General features: G+C 31.7%; 1 protein-coding gene across 1 annotated transcript in view; it reads left to right on the top strand.

The window, feature by feature from the left end:
* Positions 1 to 17,008, top strand: part of LOC123565013 (melanopsin-B-like) — a 29,364-nt gene extending 12,356 nt beyond the window's left edge. Inside the window, exons 2-3 of the mRNA XM_045358997.2 lie at positions 14,515 to 14,642; positions 15,258 to 17,008. Of these exons, the coding sequence (XP_045214932.2) occupies positions 14,515 to 14,642; positions 15,258 to 16,072 (943 nt within the window). The 3' untranslated portion in view covers positions 16,073 to 17,008. The remainder of the gene's footprint in view (positions 1 to 14,514; positions 14,643 to 15,257) is intronic.
* The last annotated feature ends 1,438 nt before the right edge of the window (positions 17,009 to 18,446 follow it).

The raw sequence follows: 18,446 nt of genomic DNA, 5'->3' as shown, positions 1-18,446 counted from the left end.
GAGATCAATAACAGCCGGATATTTGACAACGTAATACGTCTTATATAATCTAACTGCTGAAGACAAAAGATATCAATGGCAGCTTTGATTCTATCCAGAATTTCTTTCTTGCCAACTAGCCTTAATGTGTCTAGTTTGGCTATCGTCTGGATAATCTTATTATCATCTTTCTTTACGTATTTTTTCCAGATTCACATTTTTCACTTTTACAGTCACAGCAAATTCCGTCTTAGCCATGATTATCTGATATAACCTTTATGCTGACTGCCATATTGTAAATATGGTGATCAGGTAAGTGTTTAAGCTACAACCAATTGTCAGCATTTCTTGGAGATTCAGACTTACTAAGGCTTATAAATATTTCGTTTTTGGATAAAAAGACCCTGTTTGAAATCTAAAATTCATTCTGAAATTCATTTATGATATCATAAAAGATTTTCACGCTGTTTGAGAATACAGTGTAGACTGGCTCCTAGAATATGATATATCATTTTTAATATTTGATTTTTAAAGTTGTGATTATAACCAATGATGCAATCTATGTCTTCTGTCCAATGAAAAATTCTGTTAGGAAATCTCTAAAAATGAATTGCATTCGTCACTATTAACATAAGATAAAAGAAAAAAAAAATGCAAAAATCTGAAATCCTCTGACAAATTATTGATTATCGGTCTTGTGAATAGTTAACACAATGCTATCAATTATGGCATTGCGACTAATAATAGTTCAAGATATCATTACATGTAATTTTCATATCATTAAAACATATCATAAAAAGAAGGATGAAATATAATATTTGATATCTTTGAATACGGCTGTATCCTTTTGTCCTTAATCACATATAACAATATCTCAGGGTGTTGTTTAACTAGCTAATCAATATTGAGGAATCTAAAACTCATTTTGTGATACTTTTAATTCATTTTGATATACATATATTGAATATATTAAATGCTTTATTGAAATGTGGAACAAAAGTTGACAGAAACAAGATGTATTTAAAGGTACATGTATTTATTTCAAATTGACAGATAATGCATCAAATTTATACTTCAAACAGTCGAGCGCACTGTCATTACACAGCTCTTGTTTCTTCAAAAGTTCGATCAGGCTAACAAAGTTATAATAATAAAAATTTAAAAAAAAAAAAAAATCTTTCAAACGAGTTTAAAATTGTTTGGTCAGCCTAACGAAAATACAAGAAAGACTGTGCAATATCAAATATCTCATTACGGCTGTAAGGCTGTTAGGCCGGCCAAACAAACTTTTGGATTTATTTGAAATATATGTTTCAGTTGAGTTTTAGAAAATTTTTGGTCAGTCTAGCAAAAATACAAGAAAGCCTGTTCAATATCAAATATCACTGTACGAGACAGGACACACTTTTGGCGGGATAAGAAATAAATGTATAAAAACAGTATTTCAGATGACTTAAAGATTATTCGGTCAGTCGAACTAAAAAAAAGAAGGAAAACTGTACAGTATCAATTTCCTCTGTAGAACATTGTGTTAAGCCGGCCAAACCATTTTTTTAGAATTATTTGAAATGTAATAAATTTGCTAAGAACAATGTTTCAGATAATTACATATTGTTCGGTCAGTCTAACAAAAGTAGAAAAAGTGTAGAATAAAGAGTAGAATATTTATTTTCATTGTACTACTTTTCATTAGGCTGAATTCCAGACAAACTCTGTATCAGTAATTCATTAAGGTAGAACGCGACACTTTGCGAACTTTCGAGTAGCGTCTTGAAATTCTGCATGTGTAAAATTGACCATATTTCAAACAAGATACAGTTTATTTTATACCAATAGAGCCAACCAGTTTTTGTACACGAGACGTCAAAGTTGACCACCAAAACCCGTTTTTGAAACTGACGTTGTCGCGTATCCTTGGCAACTGTTACGGGTACTGCAACGGCACCAGCCAACAAATTTTCTATAATTATATATCATTCGACGAGAATTAATTTTTCCTTTATGGTGATGTAAAAATCATTGTTTTACACCGACAAATATTTGAGAAAATGGAAAGAAAATCGCCGTTTTTGACTAAAAATTGACGTTCAGTTTCGCAGCATTTTTCGGCTTTAAATCAGCATATTACAAAATCCCTGAATTAAATTTGTGATTTTTTTCAATAAACGGTGTTTAAAATGTATACCAAATCCAACAGACAAATAAAACTGGGGGAGTCACCGACTTAGTTTCTTTGGTACATGTGATTTTATTTCCCCCACCCCCATGCGTAAAATGACGTCGCCGCGTATCCTTGTCAACACTGTTACGAGTACTGTGACGACATCAGCAAACAAGGTTTCTTAAACTATACATTATTCGACGAGAATTAGTATTTCCTTTATGGTGATGTAAAAATCATTGTTTTACACCGACAAATATTTGAAAAATGGAAAGAAAATCGCCGTTTTTGACTAAAAATTGACGTTCAGTTAAATCAGCATATTACAAAATCCCTGAATTAATTTTTTGAATTTTTTCAATAAACGGTGTTTGAAATGTATACCAAGTCCAAATGACAAATAAAACTGGGGGGTCACCGACTTAGATTTTTCGGTGCATGTGATTTTATTTCCCCCACCCCCGTGCGTAAATTTTGTACCATAATTCGACGTCTGCAGATACGTTCGAGACATCATAATTCAGTCATTTTGAAAATCGCTTTTAATATATTTTCTATATAATAATGATTTTTTAAAAATCTTTTTCTTATTCAAAGTACCAAATTAACAAGTTTTCCGTTGTAATACACTGCTAAAATGAAGAATTCATACAGATGCAGATGTGTAGATAGTTCGGAGATTTCACATTTGAAACAAAAGTTAAAGCATAATTATTGTAAAATATCATAGATCAGTATTATACAGCAGTTTCATATAGTTTTAAGTTTGCCCTCCACGAGAGTAAAGTTTTTCTTGATATTATCCCATTTCCTCCATAAGCACACACGCACGCACGCCCGCACGCCCGCACACCCCAGTGTCATATATGCTGGTTGTAAATGCACTATGTTGGTTTTCCCATGGCACGGCTCAATAAGAGGTATCGCTTTGAATACTATCCTAAAGTTACATTAAGGTTTCGATGGAGGCCTTGAGAAACAAAAATCAAACAACACCAAATCATAGAAAGAAAGAGTTGTTTAACATGAAAATTGAACAGCATGTAAAACATGTATATTATTTTACGAAACAAGTGTCAGTATACTGATATAAACATTGAATTCCGGAAAAGGGCTGCCTAAAGGGGCTCCACTTCCGGACAGTTAAACGCCTTTAAAAACTCACCATTTTCAAAGAATAGTTACACATGTTCGTTTTGATGCATTTGCAATAGCGTGCGAGTGGTGAAATTTCGCATAACAAGGTGGAACACAGTTTTCAGCAATTGTTTATCTTTATTTATTTACAAATGACATTCATTTTCAAAGGGAGACAACTGTTCCCGATTATTTTAAGTACAAATGACATTCATTTTCAAAGGGAAACAACTTTTTCCGATTATTTTAAGTAATCTTTGAGAAAAAGTCGTCTCCCTTTGAAAATGAATGCCAGAAATCGAAACGGAACCCAATAACTTCTGAATTTAGACGCATTCCTCCTTTCTTATAGCAAATTGTGTCCACTTGACGCATTTAAAGATACCAAACGCTTCGGATTTTTTATGGTATTGATTTATTGACATCAGAAAATCTATTTTATGATATTTGAATTCAGTTTAATGATATCTTATATTTATTTTGTAATATCAAAACATTATCTGTAGAAATCATGAAATATGATTGCAGATATCATGAAACTGAATGAAGTTTACGATATTAGGTGTCAAAAAATCAGGTTATAGATGATTTGTTAAACCACTATTGACATTGGTACACCAAAAATAATCAGTAACATAATCAAATGTTTTCTTGATGTAACAAAATGAGATTATGCTACAAAATTTATAACTTAATTTAAAGTAAAGAATAAAATGAATAATTGATATCACAAAATAAATTTAATGCATCACAAAATATTTTAAACTGTTTTAATAGGATGTTATTATCTTAAAACTTTAGAACTAACCTTAGTACATTTTTATGTACTTTTGATAATGTTTCAGCCCTAAAATTGAAAAATAAAGGTTTTTGTTTATTTAATCATTTTCCTTTCATTTAATATATCGTTATATTTGCAATTAAATCTAAGGAATACAGTTGTTGTTGAGAATTGAACACGATGTTTTTCCTTGAATCGACATGATTCATCCATTAAAAAGAGAACCATTGCAATACCTGCTTAACCTAACCCTCCCATAATGTCTCATGATGTTCTGATTACTTTATACTTGACACATTCGCCAGAAATGTCCCACTTTAAAGAAGAAAGGCATTTGTAAAGAAATAGAAAATGACCATTTAACAATTGCTGAAAACAATGATAAGCCTACTTAATTCCAATGTCAGCACTATAACATTATCTATTGCAAATGCATCAAAACGAAGATTATGTTAAAGTTCTTTGAAAACGATGAGTTTGTAAAGGCACTGAACCGTCCGGATATTTGACCTCTTCATGCAGTCCATTTTAAGAAGTCAATGCATATGTCAATTAAAAAAATGTTATTAAATAACAAATGGAGGATATTTGTTTGTTTTAGTGTAAGATCGAAATATATTTCACTGAGTGAACACTATAATGCAATATTTTCACGAGTGGCGCAGCCACGAGTGAAAATGTAAATTGTTGTGTTCACGAGTGAAATATATTTCGATCTTACACTAAAACAAACAAATTTTCTATTTATTTTATGCATTTTTAATGGTAATATATTCAGTTGTCCGCGCAACGTCACGTGCATCGCATCATAACGTCATAATGTCGTGACGTCAGGGTGTCTTTGTAGAAAAACTATAGATAGTTCTGTTACGTTTCCTGATTTCTTTTACATTTGATTATGATAAAATGTAAATTTTTATGATCCTTTAATCACTTATATACATATTTACTTTTAATGAAGAATATTTTGCAAGGAATTCCATATCGTTTATAATTCATATCATTTCGCATTCAGATGTAGTTCCGTACCAGTGAAAAATAAAAAAGATATTTTCACTGGTTGAAACAGTGAAAATATCAATTTTATTTCACTGATAAATTTCAGGATTTCACAAAAGATCATAAAATAAATAGAGGATATTTGTTTGTTTCAGTGAAATATCAATTTTATTTCACAAGTGAGCATCAAAAACTGATATTTCACGAGTGGCGTAGCCACGAGTGAAAATGACTTTTTTTGGTGCTCACGAGTGAAATAAAATTGATATTTCACAGACACAAACAAATTTTCTTTTTATTTCATGTGTAAAACTCTACTTTTGTCGCTTAATTTATAAAATGTCGAAAATCGCGCGAAAGATCAACAGAAAGCATAACGCAAATGACGTCATTCTAACGACGTCATCGTCATTATGGTCCCCGGTATTCACAACGCTCAGTATACAATTTGATATCAATCGCGACGGAGGACCGGAACTAGTTCGGCAAAAACAGTAAAAATAAAAATGATAATCTACTGTTTCAAAACTGTGGATTATCACTTTTATTTCACTGAGAAAACTCTATAATTTACTGGAAAACATAAAATAAATATGTTTTATATTCTGTTCAATATTTATATAAAAAGACTGTTTCTGTCTATGACTTGGTAATGTTCTGTTTTCGAAATTTCATAAATCTAAATATTGATTTTGGAAAACGTGCAAATACGCAACCACATTCGATCAAATGGTTTATATACTTTTCAAAATCGAAATCGTAGAATAGAACGATGTAAATCTTATGTCTTGTACTCTGAAATGATAATCTGGCGTGCACAGAAAACGTCCATGCACATCTAAAAACTTTGCTTTGAGGGTGTCGTGTTCTACTATTATTCATATTCACGTCACGTTATGCCACAGTGCGCCATGAAGCAGCTCTTCCCTACTTATCAACTTTTTTTTTCTACATGAAAAACATATCGATGCTATTCCACAGGTGTATAACCGCTTCATTGTGTTTTAGGATATTAAGACTGATCACATCAGATAGTAAGGAATAAAGCAAAGTTCTTTTTATTCCTTCATAGCTTGTAATTTTTGTAATATTGTATGACTAATCTAAAATCTCATTTTAAGCAGACAAAACCATAAAAACATGGGTATCCATGTTTGATTAAAGATGCCCTAATTGTTCATTCTAGGATGTTTGGTTTAAAAAGCATGTCAATAACACGTTCCTAAGCTAACGCCATTCAACTCGACGTAATGTTTGAATTGTATATATTAGCTCGATCAGTTCCGTTACAGAAGCCTTCTAGTAACACAGGTACGCTGTTTACACAGACAATCCTAATGAATATTGTAGTTGACACTGAAATTCACCTAAGCATGAACAATTGATAACATATGCGTCAAGTTCAACAAGTTTGTATTCTTTATTGATATAACTATAAAAATGACAGTTATGAAGAGAACATCGCCAGATGACACATTGGGAATTCTGTCCTTTAATAGCAGCAAAGTTGAACATCAACGCCCGCTTTACATCTAACAAAAGTTTTAAACAAAAAGTATTCTGATTGATTTCTGTTTAATGTTGCACATTCTTGTTTGAGAATTTCCACATCGATGATGTTTTGCATGTAGCATGTGTTTACGGTCGTTATATATATATATATATATATATATATATATATATATATATATATATATAATCTAATATGATGATATATAACATTATGTCACGTTATTTCTGATAGAATTAACATTATAGTATTCACTCTCTTAATTCATTTTACATAATGAATTATTTTTATCAGTTTTATTGTATCAATAATACAAAATACAATATAAATTCATAATTATTATTTGATTCTTCAAATCCGTAACAGGGTTTATTGTGAATTGTGGCTTTATTGTGCAAAATACGTGATATTGTTTATGTTATATTGTTTCCTCAAAGGTAAATGGTGCTGACACTCTCTATAGAAAACACAACAACAGGAATAGATTGGATAACGGGTATTTATTAACGGGAAAGGCAACGTTGTTTTGATGTTAATTCCATCTACTGGGGATTTCTTTAATCATTTAAAGAAGTGAAAGAATTTTCAAAATCGACTTAAAAATGAGAAAGTTATATGCACTTAAATATTTGATAAAGATGGGGGCCATTTTGTTTCCATGGTTACAAAAAACAAAATGGCGGGTTTACTAAATTTCCAGCCACATATTTGAACTGTATTTACTTTTTCTGTAAAATAATTTCTCTATTTTTTCTAGCTATAATAAAAGAAATTACCATGTTTTACATCGTACAGTCAAGAAACATATAAAATAATCTATTTAAAAATACATTTGATAATAAAAAAATCATCAGTGTGTAAATGACGTCATAAACACACATAATGGCTGCTTCCGTGATCAGCAATTTTCTTAAATTTCAAACTTCCGTATCTTTTTCAATAGTGGTCCGATTTGAAAAATTCTTTCAGCGTTATGAAAGGCTTGACGATGATAGATAGATTCTTTATTACCTCTAACAAGGAGAGCTATCAATAATTACAGATATACATACAAACATAATCACATCAAAATAGAACAACATTTATAACATACAATCTTATGTACAGACAGCACAAAGCATCAGTACGTTAACGATACTGTGAAATGATTAGCATATATACACAAATTTACTCAATCCTTGATTAAGGTATATTTGCAGTTTAACTATTAAAATACAAGAGGTGAGATATCCCGACATGCATCCTTCCGAAACGAAACGAAGAATACAAAAAGGATAGCAAGCCCTATTATACTCCATTATATTAGACAGTACTGCACATCACATGATATTATAGTTATGAATATAATGCACAACAATAAACAGTAACTATATGGCTAAAATCCCATTTGGGAGTATTTAATCATTAAGTACAGACTATGTGAAGCTATAAGTATTTTCCCTTATGATAAAGCAGTATATATGTTATATAAAACGCATTGTATGATAACATACGACAGTATATAATAGTGCAAATAATTACAGCATTCACAGTGATATATTATATCTATACATCCTGTAGACCAACATATGCATAAGACTTATAGCGACATGCTTGATCTGTACGCGAGTGGCTACAGGAACTTGATAGTCCGGCAATCCTAACAAAAGATAAAATATTTGAGATCGGGGATCTTTTGATATCATTTCTATGTAATTTCCTATGCCTACAATAGACAGGACGTTCTTCCAAAGTGATTTTCTCAGATACTCGTTTTCACGACAAAACAAGACACGTCAGTAAGGCCGTACTTTTGAAGGACTCTGTGGGTGTCTGGAATAAATCAATAAACTTGTCTTTCATCATTGAAATAGCGAACTAGCCGTTTGACAAATATTTGTTTAGCAAGGTAATTTTCTGGTAGCCGACAAAGTTGACCAAGAAACTGTAACTTTTTATAGTCTATCTCCGCTTCAACAGAATGGAGTCCAATACAGCTCAGTGATATATCAGTGTTGGCATATGGCGGAAGATTTTGAACAAGTTTCACACAGAACCTGTGGCTACGCTCCAATTGGAACAGACTGGATTTTGATAAGTTGCTCCATAGCTCACAACCAAATAGTGCTTTCGGAATGATCACAGATTTGTAGATGGTAGCCCAAGTAGCCGAATTGATTCCATTTTGGCTTTCATAGGAAATTAACTTATTTAAAAATACCAAGATTTAAATAGAACTAAATAGAGATAGACCATAAAATTTTCAATGATAGTATTACATTAAATAAAGTCTAGAAATTGATTTCCAAGTCCTTGAAATAACCAAAAATGATTTCACAAATGTGAAGTTTATGATAGTTTTGTTAATATCAATAACAGAAGTTTTGATTTTTAATTTAAGGTTGTGATCCACAAAGAATGACAATTCTTGCCTTTGGCTAGTACTTATAAGTAGAGATCTGTTAGTTTACTTCCCTTGCAATTACACAATTGAGTGGAAAATGAAAACTGTTTTAGACACAATATCATACTTTTTTGCACAACAAAATCATTTAGGATTTATTCATTTGTGTTTGATTTACCCCTCAAGACATGGTTCCTATGATTCTGTCAACTTACATATGGTAAAAAATTAACTTTTAATAAGTCAATAATAAAACGAAGTACCAGTAGGTAAATAATAGTGCAGATAATTCAGTTTTGCTTGTATCAAAATGTCACAATAAAACCACTTTTGTAATACAGAACACCTGGTAGGATTAGTAAAGGTGTAATTATATTGATCTCTATTTCCTATGTCTAAACTAAATGATTTAAATTATACATGGTTTTCTATGCCTGGCCGACAAAAACCGCCTGAACACAATATAGATGATAAGAAGGAAACCATTATCAGACACCACATAAAATATGATATAAAGTAACCAATACAAATAGTAAGAACAAAAGCATATATATGCGAAAACATAGAAGTGTAAATGAATGAAAATATAATGAACTTAACTAGAACTCTATATGTATGAAAAGTAAAGTTCACAGAACTAGTAACAGATGATACCAAAGGGAGGAGGCTGGGGTCGAGGAGGTTATTTTTAAATGCTATTGATATGTATTAACTCTGTTTACAAAATAGACAAAGAATGGCGTTCTGGCTTCTGATTGGTCAGCACAGATCACCTGACCAAAATATTGATCTTCGCTAACAATAAACGAAAAGAAGTAAGGAGTAGCGCAAGGAATCCCAAAACAAATACCATAAATCATTTTATATCTATAAAACCTATTAACTATGTCAATTGTGCCCTTTCCATCTGTGTAACATTCAGGCCCAAAAGCATATTTTCTTGATTTTTTTCCCATAGAAAAACTGCATATATGCTAAAGTTAAATTTTAAATGGGTAATTTAAAAGTTAAATTTAAATGGGTATTTTTGATACTTTTTGTATCAAACACCGGGAAAATACCCAGCCAAAATCGTTTTGAATGATAAATTTAAGACTAATATCTTTTTACAGATTTTATTATTTATCTTATTTTGAACGTTTAAAAGTTTTTCTATTACGACCTTGGAGTTCATTAGAATGATGTATAACCTGAACGGTATTGGCTTATATATAAAGGAAAACCTTAATTGTTATGGAAATGTAGGACCCCACAGTAAAGTTTTACCGCTAATATTTGTCAAATATACAACTTACAACTTTATATTTTATTAAAGTGTCACATGTAAAACATTCATAGCATTTTTACATAATGTATAAAACAATCACGTTAAAACAGTTTTACCTCCAGCCATTACTGACTTATGAGACACTAAAACAGTATAAAACATGTATTTGTACATCAAGATGTTTAGTTTGAAAGTATCCATATTGTTGACCATCATTTACCCCAAGGCGCCCATGCCACCACCACAAAAGCAGTGACGTAACCAAAGCATCGACGGGCAAATCAAACTCAACAGCATCGAAACTATCCATTGACCTAACAGTGATCTTCCCATATAAAAAAGTAAAAAGTTTTCTATATGTAAGTTAAAAGGGACTGACTGTCTGATAAGCACAGACGAAAGAATTATCATAAAACTTTAAGAGTCTGTATCTTTTACTCATGGAATGAAGAACTGGACTGATTTTTCTCTACAGAATCACAAAAATACTAAAAGAAACATATAAGAGTACTAATTAAATGTTAAGCATATATAAACTACTGAATATTATTTAACGTCTTATTTGCATTTCCTTTTAAACCAGAAAAGGGTGCATTATCTGACAATCAGTCTCCTCAGATCACACAGCTTTCACATCAATATCGTTTTTCAACAATTTAGTACCATAAAACAAGATAAAATGACTTATTAAAACTAAAAATAACCATTTAAGATTGTTTGCGAGAAAACTAATAATTGGGGCACAACAACCTGGATTAAGCAGGGCCAACATTTTCAATGGCCAAACAGACATAGGCTAACACCAGATGAAAAGACCCACAAGTTAGTTTTCATATAGCTTGGCTAATGTAGTTGTATGTTACAAGAATTCACATATTTCATATCGTCCTGATGGATTCACTTAACACCGGCAATCTGATCTACATAGTGAAAAACAGTCCATGCCACTGCTTGTAAATCAGTGGGATATGTATTAAATTAATATGATGGTAAGATAGACAAACTGCCGAGCGAGTTGCAAATCCAAGGACTAAAATGCAATTAAAACTAAAAGGTTATATGTATCCTACGATAACATAAAGCGTAAGTAATGCTACAAACTACTGTGTTAGTAGCACATCAATGGATTAAAATGCAGTTACAACTTAAAATCAAGAACTGTCCGTAAGACAGCAAGCTCGACTTTTCTGTTTAACTCTGAATTAGAGCCTAGCCAGCAAAAGGGGCATAAATCTGTCAAAATTCTGAACAGTGTTATGTGGATTGTTTCTTATTATGCAGCTTTGACATTAAAAAAAAAAAAAAAAAAAAAAAAAAAAAAAAAAAAAAACACTTCAAGTTTCAGGTCAATAGCTTTGATAGCAACAGAGAGATTGGACGTTAAATAAAACTATAACCAAAAAATTCTAAGTGAAAAAGGGGCATTGATCTGTCAAAATTCAAAGAGAGTTATGTGGATTGTTTCTCCTGGCGTAGACTGCGATAATAAGGACCTATTTCAAGTTTCAACTCAAAAGCATTAATTATAACAGAAAAATTTGGTTTTATCAAAATTTTTAACCAAAAAAATTCTAAGCTAAAAAGGGACATTAATCTGTCAAAATTCAAGTCTGAGCTATTGAAGTTGTCTCTCATGGTGTAGACTGTGCTAATAAATAATTATTTTAAGTTTAAAGTCAATAGCTATGATAGTAACAGAGATATTTGACTTTATCACAAACTTTAACCAGCGACAGCACCGACGCTGGGGCGAGTGCAATAGCTCAACATTTTCTTCATAAAAAATCGAGCTAAAAAAATATATGCTGTATAAACTATTTGTTATCATTGTATAAACCTGAAAGTCCTAAAGTCCTGAATAATTATTGTCGAATATGCAAACCGCGAGACTTGTTTATCATACTTACAAATTATTTCGGCTTAAGGAGCTACAAACACGCTTAACTACATATTATCTTTATAATTGTTATTAATTTCTGCTTTTCTTCAAGAATATTTGTATGATATCAATCAAAATATAATCGCACCATCACCTACATCTATATAACGTTTTCACCGACTATAGTGCAAACCAGTAACAGTCTGGAAAGCTTCATGTGAGTCCATTTTAACATATGAGTGTTTATTCTAACCACATTTTAGATCTCTGAGAAAATCTCTGAGAAAATAAGTATCATTTATCTCTAGTTAATACATTTCAAGGTTACTGATATATTCAAGGTAATGCCCCTAATTTCAACCTGATACTTTTCTTATCCCACTGTGTGTATGGTGTGTAGGTTGCTATACTCATACAGAAGTGTGATTCCTGTTATATTACCTGTTAGGACTGTTATTATGCTGATGGTATCTCAAAACGGTCAGTAATATACGTAAATATTCTTTCGCTGTGTACCGAGAAAAAAAGCAATGCTTAAAACGTGGTCAAGTAACATACGATGACACTCTTGCTCTGTGAGTGTAACGATACCCAGTGGCGTTTGCTATAGGGGGAAATAGACAAAATTGTTAGGTGTCAACAGTTTTAAGGTCTAGATCCACTACTATGTAAGTGTTCCACCCTTCAAATCCATTAAACAACTCCAACCTTATCTGCTGCTTATCAGCGATTATGTAATAGTAATTAACTGGAGGACAATTAGAACAGCAGGTGGTCCCCCTAGACAGTGAAAATGTGTGCCATTGAATAATAATAATAATTATTATTATTACAAATAATTATTTATAATAATGATAATAATGAAAACAGGTATTACAGTGAAAATTCTTTTAGTTAAAATTATTGAGAAACAATATCTGTAAATATCATAATCATAACGAAAAGGTCATACCAGTTAAAGAGATTTTATCTTAAGATTTATATACGATATTTACAAAAATGGTAAAATGATGTTATCATAAACATGCAATCTTTGTTACAGAAATATAACAAAATGGGATAAAATCAGTTTACTATGTAACATCGATCTGTATTGAATTTTCAGTTTGAGTAATAAATTGCATGAAGTGTACCTTTCACATAAAAGATTTTATAACTTGAGTTTTTCTTTCTAAGACAATTGTTCTTTAAAATATTCAGAAAGCAGTAAAAATATAGATGTGTTCAGGTCACATTTCTCTTGAAAAGCCAGTTTCAGTTTGTGCTCACTAAAAACAATGTTCATCAGATTATGATTTAAATTCACTCTGAATAAAGTTGACAAGACTGAAAGTTTAAATTTGTTAACATAATTATAGCAGATGAAACGTGAACAAATAACCTAAAAGGATGGTAACAATATATTCTAAAAATGTTTCTTTCTGATTTCTTTGCTTGAATTTTTTTTTATTTAAAAAGATATACCCCAAAAATAAATATAATTTTTGAAGTTATCACATATCTAGTAAATAAAAGTTTAATAATAAAATACACTGTTTCATATCCTCACTTATTGATACAGATGGTTGGCTGACGTTCAAATAAACTATGACCTCTGTTTATTGGAGCCAAACTGTTAAAGTCATTAACCCCCAACTGAGCTTATGAAGACCGAACAATATATGTCCTTGACGACATCCACGAAATACATGTTTGTTTTGTGTGTTGTATTTAGCGCGCAGCTATGACGTTTGACGCAGTGATGTTTTACGCTATGACGTAATAATTGTGACGTAAAAAATGAATTTATACATGACAAAACACAATTTTATTTCAGTCTCCTTTGTTAAACAGGAAAACAAGCTGGGCCGTGTTACAATTAACGCTTTTCCTAAGTATCTGTGATGGCTGAAGTATGACGTGTATTGTATATGTCATATAAGTGTTTCTTATATTCATTTTAATATGATACGTAGGTACAACACTGTTGGGATGTAAATACTTGTGTAATGTTATTAAGCATTGAATTACATAATAAAATTTATGTCAGTCTATTCATTATATAGACTGTATGATTATGCTTTTAGATGTATATAATTATACTGTTATCTTATAAATATTTCATACTGATAATCATAATGTACTTGTACATTATAACCGTTTTAATATTTCGTTGCGTTTAGACTGCTTTTATTCATTCAGTATAGTCTTTTAATATAAACTGTTGCATTGTTCTAAAACACGGCCTTCAGTTATAATATACGCATATAGATTTGTCGTATTTATATTTCGTTTCTGTTAAGACTTTTCATATGATGTGCGTTTGATATTTTCGAATTAAAAGCGGCCGATTACATCTTTTGTTCGGTGTACTAGGCTTCACGAAACTACAATACTGGAAACGTATTTGATATTGGTTATTCTCTCTCTCTATTTCAGATACAAGAGCTTACGTTCAGTATCAAACATATTTGTCATTAACCTTACAATAGCTGATTTGATGATGTGCCTTTGCTTACCGGTGCTAATCAATGATTACTTTCGGGGGCATGCGGAAAATGATATTGGTAAATTTTCTAAACATATATTTCTATAAAACTGTTTCTTTTGTATAATGATAGAGGTAAAGGTAAATGTCTCTTGTTTAGCGTAGACAAACGACGAAAGATCCTCTTGGAACTTATGGAAAAAAGTGGAAACCGCGGCAGATGCCATATTCACCTCCATATCATGCAGTCTAGGCCGATACTGCTGGAAACAGTACCATTTGAATCAAATAACCAGGCACTGAACCGTAGCCGAGATATCAACTGCACCAACCTGCTACCCATTGTGCCACATACTCTCTTAGGATCTCAATGGTTAAATAAATGGAAAATGTTCTTGTATATTCCATTCTCCATTGGATAATGTCAATTATGTAGATTACATTTTTTAAAACCCTGTTGAGGTCTGTGAGGGCCAAAAATAGGGAAAATAATGGATTGAGATAGTAAACCATATATTAACGCTATAAATGTCGGAATGATTCTTGACTTACAGATTTTATTAAACAATTACTGTAAAAAACGGTAGATCTAAATTGTTTTATGATATTAGATATAAATAGCACACAATATCACAAAGACTCGTTTTAAAGTCGTAACGTAATACACGAATTATACATTTTATTTATTTTTCAGTTTGCAAGATCAACACCTTTCTTGGTGCATTCACGGGCTTCTTATCTATATGGTCACTTGTTTGTTTAGCATTTGACCGCTGTATTGTGATATCTAGAAGCCTGCCAGTTCGACACTCCTCAGATAAAGCGATTGCGACTTACATTATTATCAGTATTTGGTTCTGTTGTTTGTTAGCAGCTGCAGTTCCCTTTTTTGGTTACGGACGTTACGTTTTAGAAGGACAGACCACGTCGTGTGAAAAGAAGGATAATTTTACAGTATCTTTTTCGAATATGTTTTACAATATTATGATACAAATTCTTTTTTTCTTTATTCCTGTATGCTGTATTACAAGTTGTTATATTTGTATATTCATTACAGTGAGAAATCATGAAACAATATATTTTAAAACCAGAAAGAGTGGACAATATAATGAAGTTTCATTTAGACGCATGCGCAAAAGTAGGAAACTTGAACAGAACGAGATGAAAACTGCAAGAGCAGGAATAATTCTAATTTCTGTGTTTTGTCTGTCATGGGTTCCTTTCAGTATAGTGTCATGGATAGGGTTGTTTGGTAACCGGGATACGTTAACTCCTATAGCGGTTGCTTTACCATCGATATTTGCGAAAATATCAACGATATTAAACCCTCTACTGTACGCCTTGTTGCTTCCAAGTTTCAGGGCTAAATTAAAATTCACTTGTAATAACTATTTCAAACCGGCATCTTTGTCATATGGATCAACGGAAAGAAGCATTCCTGGCACTGTGTGTTACATGACTCACTCACAACGATTGAAGACCTGTATTGTTTTTGCTCAGAGAGAATAGTCAGTTATTACTAGCGAGTAGTGTAACAATTGTCTTGTGATACGAGTCATTAATTATAGCTATTTTTCTTTCAAACTGGTGTTTGTATTGCTATTATTTTACTGCTCTATGTTTCAAGCGATTGCTGAATCCATTTTGCTAGCATTTGTTCACTCGCATTCATCTACAAATCAAATATTGATTTAAGGGTTGAATGTATGTCATTGGCAACAGCTAAACTATAATATTATCTCGTTTAGCTTATGCGATTTTGTTTTAGCTCATCTATGCAGAAGGTTGAAACTTATTTAAATCCCTCTGGTGTCCGCTTCCAGAAAAAAGTCAGCACTGGTGTCATATGCGAATGAGTATTCTTGATTCCAGTGGGTCTCGAACTCGCGACCTTCGGGTTGAACAGCCAGCAACCTAACCGTTAGACCGCTGCTCAACTTTATTACCTTGTTTAATTAAGCTTTTACTAACGTAACGGAATTGATTTAATAACCTGCATATTATTATACCATTCCTTCAATTATTTACATTTAAGAGAAATCCAGTGTAAATTACAGAATCGATACACCTGGAGTGTACGTTCTTAGGATTTGTTAAGTATTGTACCCAATCCTACTGCGAAGACGTAAGGCTTTTTTTAACCAGAAGCACACTTACCTTCAATTAATAACAATAGAATGATAATTTAGTGATTTTGAAATGTATGGATCAGCTATCTCTTTCATTGTATTAAATCAATTATGTGTATTAAATAAATATCTCTCTGCATTACCTCATGAGTCAAAAATAATATCATTTACTACCCACAAATAAACAATTATGCGACGCGTTTCAAGGTAGACAGAATATTTTTTAATTAAATGTGTTACCTGAAATAAAAATATGTCAATAAAAATAGAAATATTCAAAGTAAGATATAATCATAACATATTACCACAAAGATAATTTGACACTATGAAAATAAATCTATCAACTAGCTCTCTTTTCTATTTTTTCACATTCTATGAGTTATATTAAAAGAACTGGCCTCCAGATCGTTCGACAACAACATGTTTTTTTTAAATATCTGGAAATAAATGCTATATTTCTTAAGAAGTCTTTAAAACTTAATTACTGACAAACTATATGTTACGGAAACACATGTGAATTTGCTGTTTTTACTACGATGAAATCGAAAAGCGTTTGTAACGCTTTACTGCGGGTAAACTGTCTCGATTATATTTTTACGTCATAATTAACTAATTTCAAACTAACTGTTGGTTACGCCGACGGGAAAATGTCTTTATTGCCGCGGCGATCCGGGGGTTTGATTTCCGACGCGGTCATCTCTTTTTCTTGATATAGAATTTTTAGATTGTTTTAGAAACAAAAACTCATATTCTAATGTTCATAATATGAACAAACTTCAATTTGAAAGAAATATTATTTTAGCCAAATCTGTAAGACCTTTAAGACAATAATTTCTGTGAAGGGAATGCGAAGTAACTAAATACAATGGTTGATGAAGTCCAACTAAACTGAGAGGCGCAAGATAAAATAGCTGTGTCATGAATAGTAAAATTGTCTCCCAGATTGAACATACTATATAAAATGAGTAGCATTCAAATTATACAATGAGCATTATTTATTACCATAATAACAGTTCAAACGTGGGGAATGTATGACTCATATATGGTGATAGCTCTAGTTTCATCAAGAAATTTGAAAAGCTAAATATTATTTGGCACTGTTCAACATTTGCTGTTTTTATCAGAAATTAAGATATAAAGCTCATTTTAATTTGATGCACATTTAGTTGGAAATACTACAAGAAACAGAAAGAAAGACTGGCATGTGCGAATGAGAAAATGCGACTCGCACGGCACAACAAATGAAGACATTTTACTTCCAAGGAGATAATACACAGACCATATTCCTTTGATTTCTAAAGATTCTAGAATAATCTCCTAATCATTGTCAAAGGACTGTTCTGCTCTGGTACAAAACACTATTGATATCATCGGTAGTTAGGAATGTCCGCTCTCCATTGTCGTAAATATTTATCACGTGACAGTTCTGACTGCCTGAGGTTTTATTTAGCACAATCCGTGAACGTCCTTAACATTCCCTGCTCTTTTTCACTCCATTGACTTAAAATGTGTAGTAAATGTTTGGAGCTGTCACAAGAATATGACCATAGATTCACAAAGAATCAAGAAATATTATTTTCTGTATTTATGAATTAAGAAGTTGTCACTTGCCATAATTTAAATGAGTAAACGTTTTACTCATTACAACAGAGATTGATCACATTATGTGATACACAATCAAGCAGACAAATGGTCTCGATGTCACTGTTTAGCTATTAATGGGCAATGTCACGCACTCTCTTATTTGCTCGTGA

Source organism: Mercenaria mercenaria, chromosome 2 (assembly GCF_021730395.1).
Source record: "Mercenaria mercenaria strain notata chromosome 2, MADL_Memer_1, whole genome shotgun sequence".
NCBI classification, from domain to species: domain Eukaryota; kingdom Metazoa; phylum Mollusca; class Bivalvia; order Venerida; family Veneridae; genus Mercenaria; species Mercenaria mercenaria.
Note: the sequence above shows the minus strand (reverse complement) of the source record. Positions and strands in the feature narration are given on the sequence as shown.